At 48.4% G+C, this 18,270-nt stretch overlaps 1 protein-coding gene across 1 annotated transcript in view; it reads left to right on the top strand.

The window, feature by feature from the left end:
• LOC139579516 (high affinity choline transporter 1-like) overlaps positions 1-18,270 on the top strand; it is a 45,533-nt gene that overhangs the window by 15,589 nt on the left and 11,674 nt on the right. Inside the window, exons 2-6 of the mRNA XM_071408235.1 lie at positions 8,302-8,537; positions 9,172-9,285; positions 12,872-13,027; positions 15,922-16,070; positions 16,983-17,126. Coding sequence (XP_071264336.1) covers positions 8,351-8,537; positions 9,172-9,285; positions 12,872-13,027; positions 15,922-16,070; positions 16,983-17,126 — 750 coding nt within the window. The 5' untranslated portion in view covers positions 8,302-8,350. The remainder of the gene's footprint in view (positions 1-8,301; positions 8,538-9,171; positions 9,286-12,871; positions 13,028-15,921; positions 16,071-16,982; positions 17,127-18,270) is intronic.

Below are 18,270 nucleotides of genomic sequence, written 5' to 3'. Positions count from 1 at the left end.
TCCACCCCTCATCTCTCCTACAGTCCCAGTATTATCCACCCCTCATCTCTCCTACAGTCCCAGTATTATCCACCCCTCATCTCTCCTACAGTCCCAGTATTATCCACCCCTCATCTCTCCTACAGTGCCAGTATTATCCACCCCTCATCTCTCCTACAGTCCCAGTATTATCCACCCCTCATCTCTCCTACAGTCCCAGTATTATCCACCCCTCATCTCCCCTACAGTCCCAGTATTATCCACCCCTCATCTCTCCTACAGTCCCAGTATTATCCACCCCTCATCTCCCCTACAGTCCCAGTATTATCCACCCCTCACCTCTCCTACAGTCCCAGTATTATCCACCCCTCATCTCTCCCACAGTCCCAGTATTATCCACCCCTCATCTCCCCTACAGTCCCAGTATTATCCACCCCTCACCTCTCCTACAGTCCCAGTATTATCCACCCCTCATCTCCCCTACAGTCCCAGTATTATCCACCCCTCATCTCCCCTACAGTCCCATTATTATCCACCCCTCACCTCTCCTACAGTCCCAGTATTATCCACCCCTCATCTCTCCTACAGTTCCAGTATTATCCACCCCTCATCTCCCCTACAGTCCCAGTATTATCCACCCCTCATCTCTCCTACAGTCCCAGTATTATCCACCCCTCATCTCTCCTACAGTCCCAGTATTATCCACCCCTCATCTCTCCTACAGTCCCAGTATTATCCACCCCTCATCTCCCCTACAGTCCCAGTATTATCCACCCCTCATCTCCCCTACAGTCCCAGTATTATCCACCCCTCATCTCTCCTACAGTCCCAGTATTATCCACCCCTCATCTCTCCTACAGTCCCAGTATTACCCACCCCTCATCTCTCCTAGAGTCCCAGTATTATCCACCCCTCATCTCTCCTACAGTCCCAGTATTATCCACCCCTCATCTCTCCTACAGTCCCAGTATTATCCACCCCTCATCTCTCCTACAGTCCCAGTATTATCCACCCCTCATCTCCCCTACAGTCCCAGTATTATCCACCCCTCATCTCTCCTACAGTCCCAGTATTATCCACCCCTCATCTCCCCTACAGTCCCAGTATTATCCACCCCTCACCTCTCCTACAGTCCCAGTATTATCCACCCCTCATCTCTCCTACAGTCCCAGTATTATCCACCCCTCATCTCCCCTACAGTCCCAGTATTATCCACCCCTCTCCTCTCCTACAGTCCCAGTATTATCCACCCCTCATCTCCCCTACAGTCCCAGTATTATCCACCCCTTATCTCCCCTAAAGTCCCATTATTATCCACCCCTCACCTCTCCTACAGTCCCAGTATTATCCACCCCTCATCTCCCCTACAGTCCCAGTATTATCCACCCCTCACCTCTCCTACAGTCCCAGTATTATCCACCCCTCATCTCCTTTACATTCCCAGTATTATCCACCCCTCACCTCTCCTACAGTCCCAGTATTATCCACCCCTCATCTCCCCTACAGTCCCAGTATTATCCACCCCTCACCTCTCCTACAGTCCCAGTATTATCCACCCCTCATATCTCCTACAGTCCCAGTATTATCCACCCCTCATCTCTCCTACAGTCCCAGTATTATCCACCCCTCATCTGTCCTACAGTCCCAGTATTATCCACCCCTCATCTCTCCTACAGTTCCAGTATTATCCACCCCTCATCTCCCCTACAGTCCCAGTATTATCCACCCATCACCTCTCCTACAGTCACAGTATTATCCACCCCTCATCTCTCCTACAGTCCCAGTATTATCCACCCCTCATCTCTCCTACAGTCCCAGTATTATCCACCCCTCATCTCTCCTACAGTCCCAGTATTATCCACCCCTCATCTCTCCTACAGTCCCAGTATTATCCACCCCTCATCTCCCCTACAGTCCCAGTATTATCCACCCCTCACCTCTCCTACAGTCCCAGTATTATCCACCCCTCATCTCCCCTACAGTCCCAGTATTATCCACCCCTCACCTCTCCTACAGTCCCAGTATTATCCACCCCTCATATCTCCTACAGTCCCAGTATTATCCACCCCTCATCTCTCCTACAGTCCCAGTATTATCCACCCCTCATCTCTCCTACAGTCCCAGTATTATCCACTCCTCATCTCTCCTACAGTTCCAGTATTATCCACCCCTCATCTCCCCTACAGTCCCAGTATTATCCACCCCTCACCTCTCCTACAGTCACAGTATTATCCACCCCTCATCTTTCCTACAGTCCCAGTATTATCCACCCCTCATCTCTCCTACAGTGCCAGTATTATCCACCCCTCATCTCTCCTACAGTCCCAGTATTATCCACCCCTCATCTCCCCTACAGTCCCAGTATTATCCACCCCTCATCTCTCCTACAGTCCCAGTATTATCCACCCCTCATCTCTCCTACAGTCCCAGTATTATCCACCCCTCATCTCCCCTACAGTCCCAGTATTATCCACCCCTCATCTCTCCTACAGTCCCAGTATTATCCACCCCTCATCTCCCCTACAGTCCCAGTATTATCCACCCCTCACCTCTCCTACAGTCCCAGTATTATCCACCCCTCATCTCTCCTACAGTCCCAGTATTATCCACCCCTCATCTCCCCTACAGTCCCAGTTTTATCCACCCCTCACCTCTCCTACAGTCCCAGTATTATCCACCCCTCATCTCCCCTACAGTCCCAGTATTATCCACCCCTCATCTCCCCTACAGTCCCAGTATTATCCACCCCTCACCTCTCCTACAGTCCCAGTATTATCCACCCCTCATCTCTCCTACAGTCCCAGTATTATCCACCCCTCATCTCCCCTACAGTCCCAGTATTATCCACCCCTCACCTCTCCTACAGTCCCAGTATTATCCACCCCTCATCTCCCCTACAGTCCCAGTATTATCCACCCCTCACCTCTCCTACAGTCCCAGTATTATCCACCCCTCATATCTCCTACAGTCCCAGTATTATCCACCCCTCATCTCTCCTACAGTCCCAGTGTTATCCACCCCTCATCTCTCCTACAGTCCCAGTATTATCCACCCCTCATCTCTCCTACAGTTCCAGTATTATCCACCCCTCATCTCCCCTACAGTCCCAGTATTATCCACCCCTCATCTCTCCCACAGTCCCAGTATTATCCACCCCTCATCTCTCCTACAGTCCCAGTATTATCCACCCCTCATCTCTCCTACAGTCCCAGTATTATCCACCCCTCATCTCCCCTACAGTCCCAGTATTATCCACCCCTCATCTCCCCTACAGTCCCAGTATTATCCACCCCTCATCTCTCCTACAGTCCCAGTATTATCCACCCCTCATCTCCCCTACAGTCCCAGTATTATCCACCCCTCATCTCTCCTACAGTCCCAGTATTACCCACCCCTCATCTCTCCTAGAGTCCCAGTATTATCCACCCCTCATCTCTCCTACAGTCCCAGTATTATCCACCCCTCATCTCTCCTACAATCCCAGTATTATCCACCCCTCATCTCTCCTACAGTCCCAGTATTATCCACCCCTCATCTCCCCTACAGTCCCAGTATTATCCACCCCTCATCTCTCCTACAGTGCCAGTATTATCCACCCCTCATCTCTCCTACAGTTCCAGTGTTATCCACCCCTCATCTCTCCTACAGTCCCAGTATTATCCGCCCCTCATCTCCCCTACAGTCCCAGTATTATCCACCCCTCATCTCTCCTACAGTCCCAGTATTATCCACCCCTCATCTCTCCTACAGTCCCAGTATTATCCACCCCTCATCTGCCCTACAGTCCCAGTATTATCCACCCCTCATCTCTCCTACAGTCCCAGTATTATCCACCCCTCATCTCCCCTACAGTCCCAGTATTATCCACCCCTCATCTCTCCTACAGTCCCAGTATTATCCACCCCTCATCTCTCCTTCAGTCCCAGTATTATCCACCCCTCATCTCCCCTACAGTCCCAGTATTATCCACCCCTCATCTCTCCTACAGTCCCAGTATTATCCACCCCTCATCTCCCCTACAGTCCCAGTATTATCCACCCCTCACCTCTCCTACAGTCCCAGTATTATCCACCCCTCATCTCCCCTACAGTCCCAGTATTATCCACCCCTCATCTCTCCTACAGTCCCAGTATTATCCACCCCTCATCTCTCCTACAGTCCCAGTATTATCCACCCCTCATCTCTCCTACAGTCCCAGTATTATCCACCCCTCATCTCCCCTACAGTCCCAGTATTATCCACCCCTCATCTCTCCTACAGTCCCAGTATTATCCACCCCTCATCTCTCCTACAGTCCCAGTATTATCCACCCCTCATCTCTCCTACAGTCCCATTATTATCCACCCCTCATCTCCCCTACAGTCCCAGTATTATCCACCCCTCATCTCTCCTACAGTCCCAGTATTATCCACCCCTCATCTCTCCTACAGTCCCAGTATTATCCACCCCTCATCTCTCCTACAGTCCAAGTATTATCCACCCCTCATCTCCCCTACAGTCCCAGTATTATCCACCCCTCACCTCTCCTACAGTCCCCGTATTATCCACCCCTCATCTCTCCTACAGTCCCAGTATTATCCACCCCTCATCTCCCCTACAGTCCCAGTATTATCCACCCCTCATCTCTCCTACAGTCCCAGTATTATCCACCCCTCATCTCTCCTACAGTCCCAGTATTATCCACCCCTCATCTCCCCTACAGTCCCAGTATTATCCATCCCTCATCTCTCCTACAGTCCCAGTGTTATCCACCCCTCATCTCTCCTACAGTCCCAGTGTTATCCACCCCTCATCTCCCCTACAGTCCCAGTGTTATCCACCCCTCATCTCCAACTACAGTCCCAGTATTATCCACCCCTCATCTCCCCTACAGTCCCAGTATTATCCACCCCTCATCTCCCCTACAGTCCCAGTATTATCCACCCCTCATCTCCCCTACAGTCCCAGTATTATCCACCCCTCATCTCCCCTACAGTCCCAGTATTATCCACCCCTCATCTCCCCTACAGTCCCAGTATTATCCACCCCTCATCTCCCCTACACCCCCCCCACTCCCTCCTTCACCCCCCCCCCACTCCCTCCTTCACGCCCCCCCCCCCACTCCCTCCTTCACGCCCCCCCACTCCCTCCTTCACGCCCCCCCCACTCCCTCCTTCACGCCCCCCCACTCCCTCCTTCACGCCCCCCCACTCCCTCCTTCACGCCCCCCCACTCCCTCCTTCACCCCCCCCACTCCTTCCTTCACGCCCCCCCACTCCCTCCTTCACGCCCCCCACTCCCTCCTTCACGCCCCCCCACTCCCTCCTTCACGCCCCCCCCACTCCCTCCTTCACGCCCCCCCACTCCCTCCTTCACGCCCAGCCACTACCTCCTTCACGCCCCCCCCCACTCCTTCCTTCACGCCCCCCCCCACTCCCTCCTTCACGCCCCCCCACTCCCTCCTTCACGCCCCGCCACTCCCTCCTTCACGCCCCCCCCACTCCCTCCTTCACGCCCCCCCACTCCATCCTTCACGCCCCGCAACTCCCTCCTTCACGCCCCCCCCACCCACTCCCTCCTTCACGCCCCCCCCCACTCCCTCCTTCACGCCCCCCCCACTCCCTCCTTCACGGCCCCCCACTCCCTCCTTCACGCCCCCCCCACTCCCTCCCTCAGCCCCATCCCAACACCCCCCCTCTGCTTACCCTCCCTCAGCCCCATCCCAACACCCCCCTCTGCTTACCCTCCCTCAGCCCCATCCCAACGCACACCTGTTTAACAGTCATGAGATTATTGAAAGTGTTCCTACAGTATATCTATGTATCTATATGTATATTCTGTACTTTTCTTTCTTTGATCCTGTCTCCTCTGCTGTTTGCATGGTAGTGTACAGCAGGGATGGCCAACTCAGGGTTGGGCTCAATTCCATTTAAACTACAGTCAATTCAGGAAGTACACTGACATTCCAATTCCAATTATCTTCAATGCTTTTCAACGAGGAATATTTGGAATTGGAATTGACTTTACTTTTGGAATTGGAATGTAATTGACCCCAACCCTGTCCAGGCCAACCATCCTTCTGGAGAGCTAGGAGTCCTGCAGAGGCTGCAGTAGAGAGGAGGGATGGCCAAGCCTGCTGTACATTCACTGTATGTACATCTCCCAATGCATGAAACCCTCGTCTTTCTTTGTACTTTTTACTTGTTTACAGATCTCTCTCTCTCTCTGTCTCTGTCTCTGTCTCTGTCTCTCTCTCTCTCTCTCTCTCTCTCTCTCTCTCTCTCTCTCTCTCTCTCTCTCTCTCTCTCTCTCTCTCTCTCTCTCTCTCTCTCTCTCTCTCTGTCTCTGTCTCTGTCTCTGTCTCTGTCTCTGTCTCTGTCTCTGTCTCTGTCTCTGTCTCTGTCTCTGTCTCTGTCAATTCAATTCAATTTCAATTCAAGGGGCTTTATTGGCATGGGAAACATGTGTTAACATTGCCAAAGCAAGTGAGGTAGGTAATATACAAAAGTCAAATAAACAATAAAAATGAACAGTAAACATTACACATACAGAAGTTTCAAAACAATAAAGACATTACAAATGTCATATTATATATATGCAGTGTTGTAACAATGTACAAATGGTTAAAGCACACAAGTTAAAATAAATAAACATAAATATGGGTTGTATTTACAGTGGTGTTTGTTCTTCACTGGTTGCCCTTTTCTTGTGGCAACAGGTCACAAATCTTGCTGCTGTGATGGCACACTGTGGAATTTCACCCAGTAGATATGGGAGTTTATCAAAATTGGATTTGTTTTCGAATTCTTTGTGGATCTGTGTAATCTGAGGGAAATATGTCTCTCTAATATGGTCATACATTGGGCAGGAGGTTAGGAAGTGCAGCTCAGTTTCCACCTCATTTTGTGGGCAGTGTGCACATAGCCTGTCTTCTCTTGAGAGCCATGTCTGCCTACGGCGGCCTTTCTCAATAGCAAGGCTATGCTCACTGAGTCTGTACATAGTCAAAGCTTTCCTTAAGTTTGGGTCAGTCACAGTGGTCAGGTATTCTGCCACTGTGTACTCTCTGTTTAGGGCCAAATAGCATTCTAGTTTGCTCTGTTTTTTTGTTAATTCTTTCCAATGTGTCAAGTAATTATCTTTTTGTTTTCTCATGATTTGGTTGGGTCTAATTGTGCTGTTGTCCTGGGGCTCTGTGGGGTGTGTTTGTGTTTGTGAACAGAGCCCTAGGACCAGCTTGCTTAGGGGACTCTTCTCCAGGTTCATCTCTCTGTAGGTGATGGCTTTGTTATGGAAGGTTTGGGAATCGCTTCCTTTTAGGTGGTTGTAGAATTTAACGGCTCTTTTCTGGATTTTGATAATTAGTGGGTATCGGCCTAATTCTGCTCTGCATGCATTATTTGGTGTTCTACGTTGTACACGGAGGATATTTTTGCAGAATTCTGCATGCAGAGTCTCAATTTGGTGTTTGTCCCATTTTGTGAAATCTTGGTTGGTGAGCGGACCCCAGACCTCACAACCATAAAGGGCAATGGGCTCTATGACTGATTCAAGTATTTTTAGCCAGATCCTAATTGGTATGTTGAAATTTATGTTCCTTTTGATGGCATAGAAGGCCCTTCTTGCCTTGTCTCTCAGATCGTTCACAGCTTTGTGGAAGTTACCTGTGGTGCTGATGTTTAGGCCGAGGTATGTATAGTTTTTTGTGTGCTCTAGGGCAACGGTGTCTAGATGGAATTTGTGGTCCTGGTGACTGGACCTTTTTTGGAACACCATTATTTTGGTCTTACTGAGATTTACTGTCAGGGCCCAGGTCTGACAGAATCTGTGCAGAAGATCTAGGTGCTGCTGTAGGCCCTCCTTGGTTGGTGACAGAAGCACCAGATCATCAGCAAACAGTAGACATTTGACTTCGGATTCTAGTAGGGTGAGACCGGGTGCTGCAGACTGTTCTAGTGCCCGCGCCAATTCGTTGATATATATGTTGAAGAGGGTGGGGCTTAAGCTGCATCCCTGTCTCACCCCACGACCCTGTGTGAAGAAATGTGTGTGTTTTTTGCCAATTTTAACCGCACACTTGTTGTTTGTGTACATGGATTTTATAATGTCGTATGTTTTACCCCCAACACCACTTTCCATCAATTTGTATAGCAGACCCTCATGCCAAATTGAGTCGAAGGCTTTTTTTGAAATCAACAAAGCATTGTCTCTGTCTCTCTCTCTCTCTCTCTCTCTCTCTTTCTCTGTCCCTTTCTCTGTCCCTTTCTCTGTCCCTTTCTCTGTCCATTTCTCTTTCTCTGTCCCTTTCTCTGTCCCTTTCTCTCTCTCTCTCTATCTTTCTAGTTGAACAATCATTTGCTTCGGTGAGAAGAGGAAGGAGAACAAGGTTAAAATGTCGCTGAACGTTCCGGGCCTGATCGTCATGGCGATCTTCTACTTGCTGATCCTAGGCACGGGGATCTGGGCCTCGATGCGCTCCAAGAAGGTGGAGAGGAAGTGCACCGGGTCGGACGGGATGGAGATCACGCTGCTTGCCGGACGCAACATCAACCTGTTGGTGGGGATCTTCACTCTGACTGGTAAGCAGCCAATCAGATTGGGTCTTGTAGAGACCATGCCCAAACAGAGTGGGGTTTACTGTTACCATAAACCTGACAAGTTTCAAGTTTCTTCAATATACTGGTCGGAATCTTCACACTGATTGGGAGGGAGGGAGGGAGGGAGGGAGGTTGCAGCATTGAAATAGAAAAGACAGCAAGGATCAGTTTATTCTGAGACCTTACACAAATATCAACAACCAATGAGTCAACTGCATATCTGTTTACTAGCACCAGGGGAAGTGTTGAATATCAGATGTCTTTCGACTGCATGCCTACTGGACACTACTAAACATCTCTTAACATGTTACTGACAGCTTGTTGATAGTTAGTTGAGCGTTTACGGTGGGACTCTCAGAAGGAGGTGTTACTGTATTGGTATATATTGGCCCATGTGTTCCTCTCTGTTAACATCTCTCTCTCTCTCTCTCTCTCTCTCTCTCTCTCTCTCTCTCTCTCTCTCTCTCTCTCTCTCTCTCTCTCTCTCTCTCTCTCTCTCTCTCTCTCTCTCTCTCTCTCTCTCTCTCTCTCTCTCTCTCTCTCTCTCTCTCTCTCTCTCTCCCCCTCCGTTTCTCTCTCTCTCTCTCTCTCTCTCTCTCTCTCTCTCTCTCTCCAGCTACGTGGGTTGGAGGAGGGTTTATCCTGGGTATAGCGGAGGCTGTCTACAACCCCACCCTGGGTCTGGTCTGGGCTCTGATGCCAGTCCCCTACGTACTCACCTTCTTCCTGGGTGAGTCATATGACCTCTAACCTCTAACCCCACGGTCTGACCCCAGTACTAATAGCTGATGTGAGCTGTATATACAATTTTAGACGTACCTTCAACTCATCTGCTCTAGCACTAACTCTTCTGTTACCCAGTAACACAGATAAACACGCCTGTGTGCTATGAGGTCATCTGGAAACCTGCTCAGCAGGCCGAAACAGGATACGCCTTATGAAACAGTAGAGGGAGCTACTGAAGCTGAGACATGTTCTCTACTGAACAGAACCAATGGGGGCATCCTAAATGGCACCCTATTCTATAGTGTAACGACCCTGGGTTTATAAGCGCGGACATCGACTCGGCCGCACGAGCTTTTGCTGCACAGTCGATAGCGCGCTGGACTTCGGGCTAGAAGGTCGAAGGTCGATATCTGCTCCCTGCTGTTTCATTACAGTATATAGTGCACTACTTTTGACCAAGCCTTATTGGGCCCTGGTCAACAGTAGTGCACTATATAGGGAATAGGGCTCTGGTCAACAGTAGTACACTATATAGGGAATAGGGCTCTGGTCAACAGTAGTGCACTATATAGGGAATAGGGCCCTGGTCAACAGTAGTGCACTATATAGGGAATAGGGCTCTGGTCAACAGTAGTGCACTATATAGGGAATAGGGCCCTGGTCAACAGTAGTGCACTATATAGGGGATAGGGCCCTGGTCAACAGTAGTGTACTATATAGGGAATAGGGCTCTGGTCAACAGTAGTGCACTATATAGGGAATAGGGCCCTGGTCAACAGTAGTGCACTATATAGGGGATAGGGCCCTGGTCAACAGTAGTGTACTATATAGGGAATAGGGCCCTGGTCAACAGTAGTGTACTATATAGGGAATAGGGCCCTGGTCAACAGTAGTGTACTATATAGGGAATAGGGCCCTGGTCAACAGTAGTACACTATATAGGGAATAGGGCCCTGGTCAACAGTAGTGCACTATATAGGGAATAGGGCCCTGGTCAACAGTAGTACACTATATAGGGAATAGGGCCCTGGTCAACAGTAGTACACTATATAGGGAATAGGGCCCTGGTCAACAGTAGTGTACTATATAGGGAATAGGGCCCTGGTCAACAGTAGTGCACTATATAGAGAATAGGGCCCTGGTCAACAGTAGTGCACTATATAGGGGATAGGGCCCTGGTCAACAGTAGTGCACTATATAGGGAATAGGGCCCTGGTCAACAGTAGTACACTATATAGGGGATAGAGCTCTGGTCAACAGTAGTGCACTATATAGGGGATAGGGCTCTGGTCAACAGTAGTGCACTATATAGGGAATAGGGCTCTGGTCAACAGTAGTGCACTATATAGGGAATAGGGCTCTGGTCAACAGTAGTGTTCTATATAGGGGATAGGGCTCTGGTCAACAGTAGTGCACTATATAGGGAATAGGGCTCTAGTCAACAGTAGTGCACTATATAGGGAATAGGGCTCTGGTCAACAGTAGTGCACTATATAGGGAATAGGGCCCTGGTCAACAGTAGTGCACTATATAGGGAATAGGGCCATGTTGGACAGGGTCATGGTTATGCCACCATGAAGGTCAAACCACAACACGTATCGTATCCATAGCAACACTGAATGTACAAAACATTAAGAACGCCTTCCTGATATTGAGTTGTACCCCCACATTTTGCCCTCAGAACAGCCTCAATTTGTCGGAAACATGGATTCTACAAGGTGTTGAAAGTGTTCCACAGGGATGCTGGCCCATGTTGACTCTAATGCTTCAGGGCATGGACTCTACAAGGTGTTGAAAGTGTTCCACAGGGATGCTGGCCCATGTTGACTCTAATGCTTCAGGGCATGGACTCTACAAGGTGTTGAAAGCGTTCCACAGGGATGCTGGCCCATGTTGACTCTAATGCTTCAGGGCATGGACTCTACAAGGTGTTGAAAGCGTTCCACAGGGATGCTGGCCCATGTTGACTCTAATGCTTCAGGGCATGGACTCTACAAGGTGTTGAAAGTGTTCCAGGCCCTGGTCAAACAGCACCCTATTCCCTCTGGGCCCTGGTCAAACAGCACTCTATTCCCTCTGGGCCCTGGTCAAACAGCACCCTATTCCCTCTGGGCCCTGGTCAAATAGCACCCTATTCCCTCTGGGCCCTGGTCAAATAGCACCCTATTCCCTCTGGGCCCTGGTCAAACAGCACCCTATTCCCTCTGGGCCCTGGTCAAATAGCACCCTATTCCCTCTGGGACCTGGTCAAACAGCACCCTATTCCCTCTGGGCCCTGGTCAAATAGCACCCTATTCCCTCTGGGACCTGGTCAAATAGCACTCTATTCCCCTCTGGGCCCTGGTCAAACAGCACTCTATTCCCCTCTGGGCCCTGGTCAAAATACAAAGGGATTAGGGTGCCATTTGGAACGTGACCTATGTGTAACTTGATCGCTGGAGCAGAATGCTCCCAACTGGGCCATAGGTGTCCTCCACACACACACACACACGCACACACACACACACACACACACACACACACACACACACACACACACACACACACACACACACACACACACACACACACACACACACACACACGCAGGAAATGTAACATGATCCCCTTGGCGTTGTTTTGATCCATTGTTTGTCCGGCGCTCGGCTGGCAATAACAAAACAGAAACAGGTGTTGTGTTATCAGAGGTCAACACCTGTTTGTTTTAAGTTTCCTATTGTTTTATTATCCCCCCTCCATCCTCCTCCTCCTCTTCCTCCCACCCCCTCCATCCCCCTCTTCCTCTCTCTCTCCCCCTCCATCCCCCTCCTCTCTCTCTCCCCCCTCCATCCCCCTCCTCTCTCTCTCCCCCCTCCATCCCCCTCCTCTCCACCCACCCTCCCTCCTCTCTCTCCACCCACCCTCCCTCCTCTCTCTCTTGCCCTCAATCCTCTCCTCCTCTCTCTCCATCCCCCTCTCCCTCTCTTTCCCCTCTATCCCCCACCTTCTCTCTCTCACTCCTCCATCCCCTCCTCCTCTCTCTCCCCCCTCCATCCCCTCCTCCTCTCTCTCACCTCTCCATCCCCCTCTCCCTCTCTCTCCCCCCTCCATCCCCTCCTCCCTCTCTCTCTCTCACCTCTCCATCCCCATCTCCCTTTCTCTCCCCCCTCCATCCCCTCCTCCTCTCTCTCACCTCTCCATCCCCATCCCCATCTCCCTCTCTCTCCCTCCTCCATCCCCTCCTCCTCTCTCTCCCCCCTCCAACCCCTCTCCCTCTCTCTCACCCCTCCATCCCCATCTCCCTCTCTCTCCCCCCTCCATCCCCTCCTCCTCTCTCTCACCCCTCCAACCCCTCTCCCTCTCTCTCACCCCTCCATCCCCTCCTCCTCTCCCTCTCCCCTCCATCCCCTCCTCCTCTCTCTCACCCCTCCAACCCCTCTCCCTCTCTCTCACCCCTCCATCCCCATCTCCCTCTCTCTCACCCCTCCAACCCCTCTCCCTCTCTCTCACCCCTCCATCCCCTCCTACTCTCCCCCCTCCATCCCCTCCTACTCTCCCTCTCCCCTCCATCCCCCTACTCCTCTCTCTCTTTTCTTTATTTTCTGATGCAGGTGGTTTTTTCTTCGCCAAGCCAATGAGGGAAAACAAGTATGTGACGATGATGGACCCGTTCCAGATAAAGTATGGCAACGTCCTGAGCAGCCTGCTCATCTTCCCAGCGCTCATTGCAGACGTCCTGTGGGTCGCTAGGACGCTGGTCAGCCTAGGTAACCAACTGATTCAATGTTTGAATGTTGCCTAGGTAACCAACTGATTCAATGTTTTATTGTGGCCCTAGAATGACCAACTGATACAATGTTTGAATGTTGCCTAGGTAACCAACTGATACAATTGTTTTATGTTGCCTACGTAACCAATTGGTTCTGCAGTACAGTATGTTCTCCAACCCTCGACACGCACGCACACACACACACACACACACACACACACACACACACACACACACACACACACACACACACACACACACACACACACACACACACACACACACACACACACACACACACACACACACACACACACACCATCTCTGAAGGGGCTAAAGAAAATATAAAAAAATAGATACTCCTCGACATCAGAGGTCAAACATTCAAATATATGTGGTGAAGTTCAAGTCAAAGGTCAAGAGTAGAGGTCAAAAGGTCACAGGCAGGCTGAAAAACCTAGTAGTCAGCGATGTGGCGATCTGACACTTTTCTGTTTAAGGACGTAGGTGCGTCTTGGCCAGGCGGGCGGGGCCGAGCTGGGCTGACCCTGGCCCTGATTGGAGAGAGGTAGACCTGGATTTACTCATGTTTATCTACTTATTGATAATTTTCTCTATTTAAATATTTATTTGTGCATTATTATTATTATTTGATATTCTTTAGTTCCTTAGTTCTGAATAGTTATGATGTAACCTGATGATGATGATGATGATGATTTATGATGAATCTTCGAGTGAGAGAAGGAACTCAGAGACTCAGTAGGCTTCTTCCGATATGAGCCGTTTTGCTTTCTTCGGTTTAAAAAAGATACATTTTGACAGGCCTGTTGCTTGACCATTGCTCTTTGGTTGCTTCAAGGTTTGAAACAGACCCTGCCCTGCTTAGGTCGAGGCTAGAACCCATTGTTGACCTAAACTGAAGAAATGCTATGATTATATGGACATCAATGGACAGACAGCATATACAGTTGAAGTCAGAAGTTTACATACACTTAGGTTGGAGTCATTAAAACTAGTTTAAAACCACTCCACAAATTTCTTGTTAACAAACTATAGTTTTGGCACGTCGGTTAGGACATCTACTTTGTGCATGACACAAGTCATTTTCCCAACAATTGTTAACAGACAGATTATTTCACTTATAATTCACTGTATCAAAATTCCAGTGGGTCAGAAGTTTACATACACTAAGTTGACTGTGCCTTTAAACAGCTTGAGAAATTCCAGAAAATTATGTCATGGCTTTAGAAGCTTCTGATAGGCTAATTGACATCGTTTGAGTCAATTGGAGGTGTACCTGTGGATGTATTTCAAGGCCTACCTTCAAACTCAGTGCCTCTTTGCTTGACATCATGGGAAAATCAAAAGAAATCAGCCAAGACCTCAGAAAAAAAATTGTAGACCTCCACAAGTCTGGTTCATCCTTGGGAGCAATTTCCAAACGCCTGAAGGTACCACGTTCATCTGTACAAATAATAGTACACAAGTATAAACACCATGGGACCACGCAGCCATCATACCGCTCAGGAAGGAGGCGCGTTCTGTCTCTTATAGATGAACGTACTTTGGTGCGAAAAGTGCAAATCAATCCCAGAACAACAGCAAAGGACCTTGTGAAGATGCTGGAAGAAACGGGTACAAAAGTATCTATATCCACAGTAAAACGAGTCCTATATTGACATAACCTGAAAGGCCGTTCAGCAAGGAAGAAGCCACTGCTCCAAAACCACCATAAAAAAGCCAGACTATGGTTTGTAACTGCACATGGGGACAAAGATCGTACTTTTTGGAGAAATGTCCTCTGGTCTGATGAAACTGTTTGGCCATAATGACCATCGATATGTTTGGAGGAAAAAGGGGGAGGCTTGCAAGCCGAAGAACACCATCCCAACCATGAAGCACGGGGGTTGCAGTATCATGTTGTGGGGGTGCTTTGCTGCAGGAGGGACTGGTGCACTTCACAAAAAAGATGGCTTCATGAGGAAGGAAAATTATGTGGATATATTGAAGCAACATCTCAGGACATCAGTCAGGAAGTTAAAGCTTGGTCGCAAATGGGTCTTCCAAATGGACAATGACCCCAAGCATGCTTCCAAAGTTGTGGCAAAATGGCTTAAGGACAACAAAGTCAAGGTATTGGAGTGGCCATCACAAAGCCCTGAGCAAGGAGGCCTACAAACCTGACTCAGTTACACCAGCTCTGTCAGGGGGAATGGGCCAAAATTCACCCAACTTATTGTGGGAAGCTTGTGGTAGGCTAACCGAAAAGTTTGACCCAAGTTAAACAATTTAAAGGCAATGCTACCAAATACTAATTGAATGTATGTAAACTTCTGACCCACTGGGAATGTGACGAAAGAAATAAAAGCTGAAAGAAATAATTTTCTCTATTATTATTCTGACATTTCACATTCTTAAAATAAATAGGTGATCCTAACTGACCTAAGACAGGGCATTTTTACTCAGATTAAATGTCAGGAATTGTGAAAAACTGAGTATAAATGTATTTGGCTATGGTGCATGTAAACTTCCGACTTCAACTGTATGTATATAAAAAAGTTACATTTATAATATGTACTGTTAATAGTATATAGCAATAGAAAAGTATTATACTGTACTTGACCAGGCTCACCACTGTTTCTAGGATATTACTTTAGTATTTGCAGTACGTTTATGCGGTACACAAAGTAGCCATAAGTTATAACCAGCATTTAGTTTCCAGAAGGAGAAGCAGAGTGGTTCAGCTATACAGCAGTAGGTGATCAGCTAATCACTGATAACGGTCTGTGGACATTCTGTTGTTGATGATGCTCAGTGTTCTGAGTGTTCCTTGGCTCAGTGTTCTGAGTGTTCCTTGGCTCAGTGTTCCGTTGCCCTCCCTGTGTGCTGCAGGTGGCACTATGAGTGTGATTCTGGACCTGCCCTATGTCTACTCCATCTGTATCAGCTCTGTGGTGGCCATCATCTACACTCTACTGGGAGGACTCTACTCTGTAGCCTACACCGACGTCATCCAGCTCATCCTCATCTTCCTCAGTCTGGTGAGTGACAGGCGGCCATTTTGAATCCAATCCAACTTTATTTAAAGACTATTTCAGCTTGATGATCAGTCATAGCCATTCAAATCGAATCCAACTTTATTTGAAAGGAAATTCCAATATACGTAAAGGCCCAGTGCATTCAAATCAAGATTTTCTTGTGTTTTATATATATACATTTCCACACTAGGTTGGAATAATACTGTGAAAATGTGAAAATGATGATATTGCCATTTCAGTGTAAGAGCCGCCTGAAATGTCTGCTAGTTGTTCTAGGATGGAGTTTTGGCCTGGTGACATCACCAAGCAGTAAATGAGTTAATAGACCAATAAGAAAGAGTTCCAAACCTCTCGGACAATAACAGACCACTCCCAGACAGTCCTACATAAATTCTTTGTTAATTGCTCTTTGTTAAGAAGTTATTTTTGTTTCTTGTTTGACCTTTTTAATTGAAAACAATTACAGTAAAGTACTTAATTATTTGATATTGAGATAAAAAAAGAAACAGCCTCATTGGACCTTTAACAATGTGTATTTGTCAGCTTTCTACCGTAGGTTGGAGGACATGTATTTTGGGGAGTGCAGTGAAAACAGTGGGAGCTACTTAATCTCACTGATCCTCATGTTGTTGTTGTCACAGTGGATCTGTTATGATGACCAACCCTAACTCCTCCCCCTCTCCTCCCTTCCCCCCTCCCCCCTCCCCTTGCTTCACCTCTCCCCCCCTCCCCTCGCTTCCCCTCACCTCTCCCCCCGCTTCACTTCACCTCTCCCCCCTCCCCTCGCTTCCCCTCACCTCTCCCCTCTCCCCCCGCTTCCCCTCACCTCTCCCCTCTCCCCCCTCCCCTCGCTTCCCCTCACCCCTCCCCCCTCCCCTCCCTTCACCTCTCCCCCCCTCACCTCTCCTCTCACAGTGGATCTGTGTGCCATTTATGATGACCAACCCAAACTCCATGGACATCACTCTGACCGCATTCAACGAGACGTTCCAGGCCCCCTGGGTCGGCAAGCTGGAGCTGAGAGACGCGGGGAAGTGGATTGACGACTTCATGGTTCTGGTGAGTGACCCGAAAACACACAGACGCACGCACAGATGTAGCTACACACACACACACAAGTATCATAGGTACACACACTAACTTGCGGCTGACGTCGATGTTGATGATGACACTGCTCCCAATTGTGGTTATTGATGAGGTTGTGTTTGTGCCATTGCATGTGGCTGTGCAGACCAATGCCAGACCCACATGGTTTGCCACATGAAGGGCAGGTGAATTCTCCACCAGAGAGCTGCACCATGGTATAGCCGTGCACGCCATTCCATTCTCCTCTCTGGGAGCCTTTGGCTCCGTCGTTGTGCCTTTTCACTGCTGCACAGGGTCTGTTTTTATCCTCTCTGTACTCAGAGAAGATCTCTGTCGTTGTGCCTTTTCACTGCTGCACAGGGTCTGTTTTTATCCTCTCTGTACTCAGAGAAGATCTCTGTCGTTGTGCCTTTTCACTGCTGCACAGGGTCTGTTTTTATCCTCTCTGTACTCAGAGAAGATCTCTGTCGTTGTGCCTTTTCACTGCTGCACAGGGTCTGTTTTTATCCTCTCTGTACCCAGAGAAGATCTCTGTCGTTGTGCCTTTTCACTGCTGCACAGGGTCTGTTTTTATCCTCTCTGTACTCAGAGAAGATCTCTGTCTTTGTGCCTTTTCACTGCTGCACAGGGTCTGTTTTTATCCTCTCTGTACTCAGAGAAGATCTCTGTCTTTCTGCTGTACTTCAAATCATGTTGCCACCTTACGGATGTCCCTGACTGTCCTTAATAACTCTACAAATAATCATGTATGTGTTTAATGTAGATTATCACATCAGATGTGTTTTCAAATCGATGTAAAGAAATACCACTGGAGTAACAATCAAGTGTCATAAATGAAACCAATCAAACTGTTTCGATTGTGACCATTTTAGTTTTGATCATTGAAACTTATTTTGGACTTTAAATGAATCCCCATAGCTAAGATATGACTCGCAGCTATATTTTGGACTGATATACATCCCCCCCAAAACATATTTTTAGTCCCAAAAGCATTAGAAATATATATTTTCAGTATTGATACTTCTTAAAAATACAGAAGATTTATTAACTTGTTCACAAATTTTCTTTGAAATGTTGGCAGACTCACCATGTGGCCGTGATGCAGAGGAATGCAATC

This window comes from Salvelinus alpinus, chromosome 6, assembly GCF_045679555.1.
Source record: "Salvelinus alpinus chromosome 6, SLU_Salpinus.1, whole genome shotgun sequence".
Lineage (NCBI taxonomy): Eukaryota > Metazoa > Chordata > Actinopteri > Salmoniformes > Salmonidae > Salvelinus > Salvelinus alpinus.
Note: the sequence above shows the minus strand (reverse complement) of the source record. Positions and strands in the feature narration are given on the sequence as shown.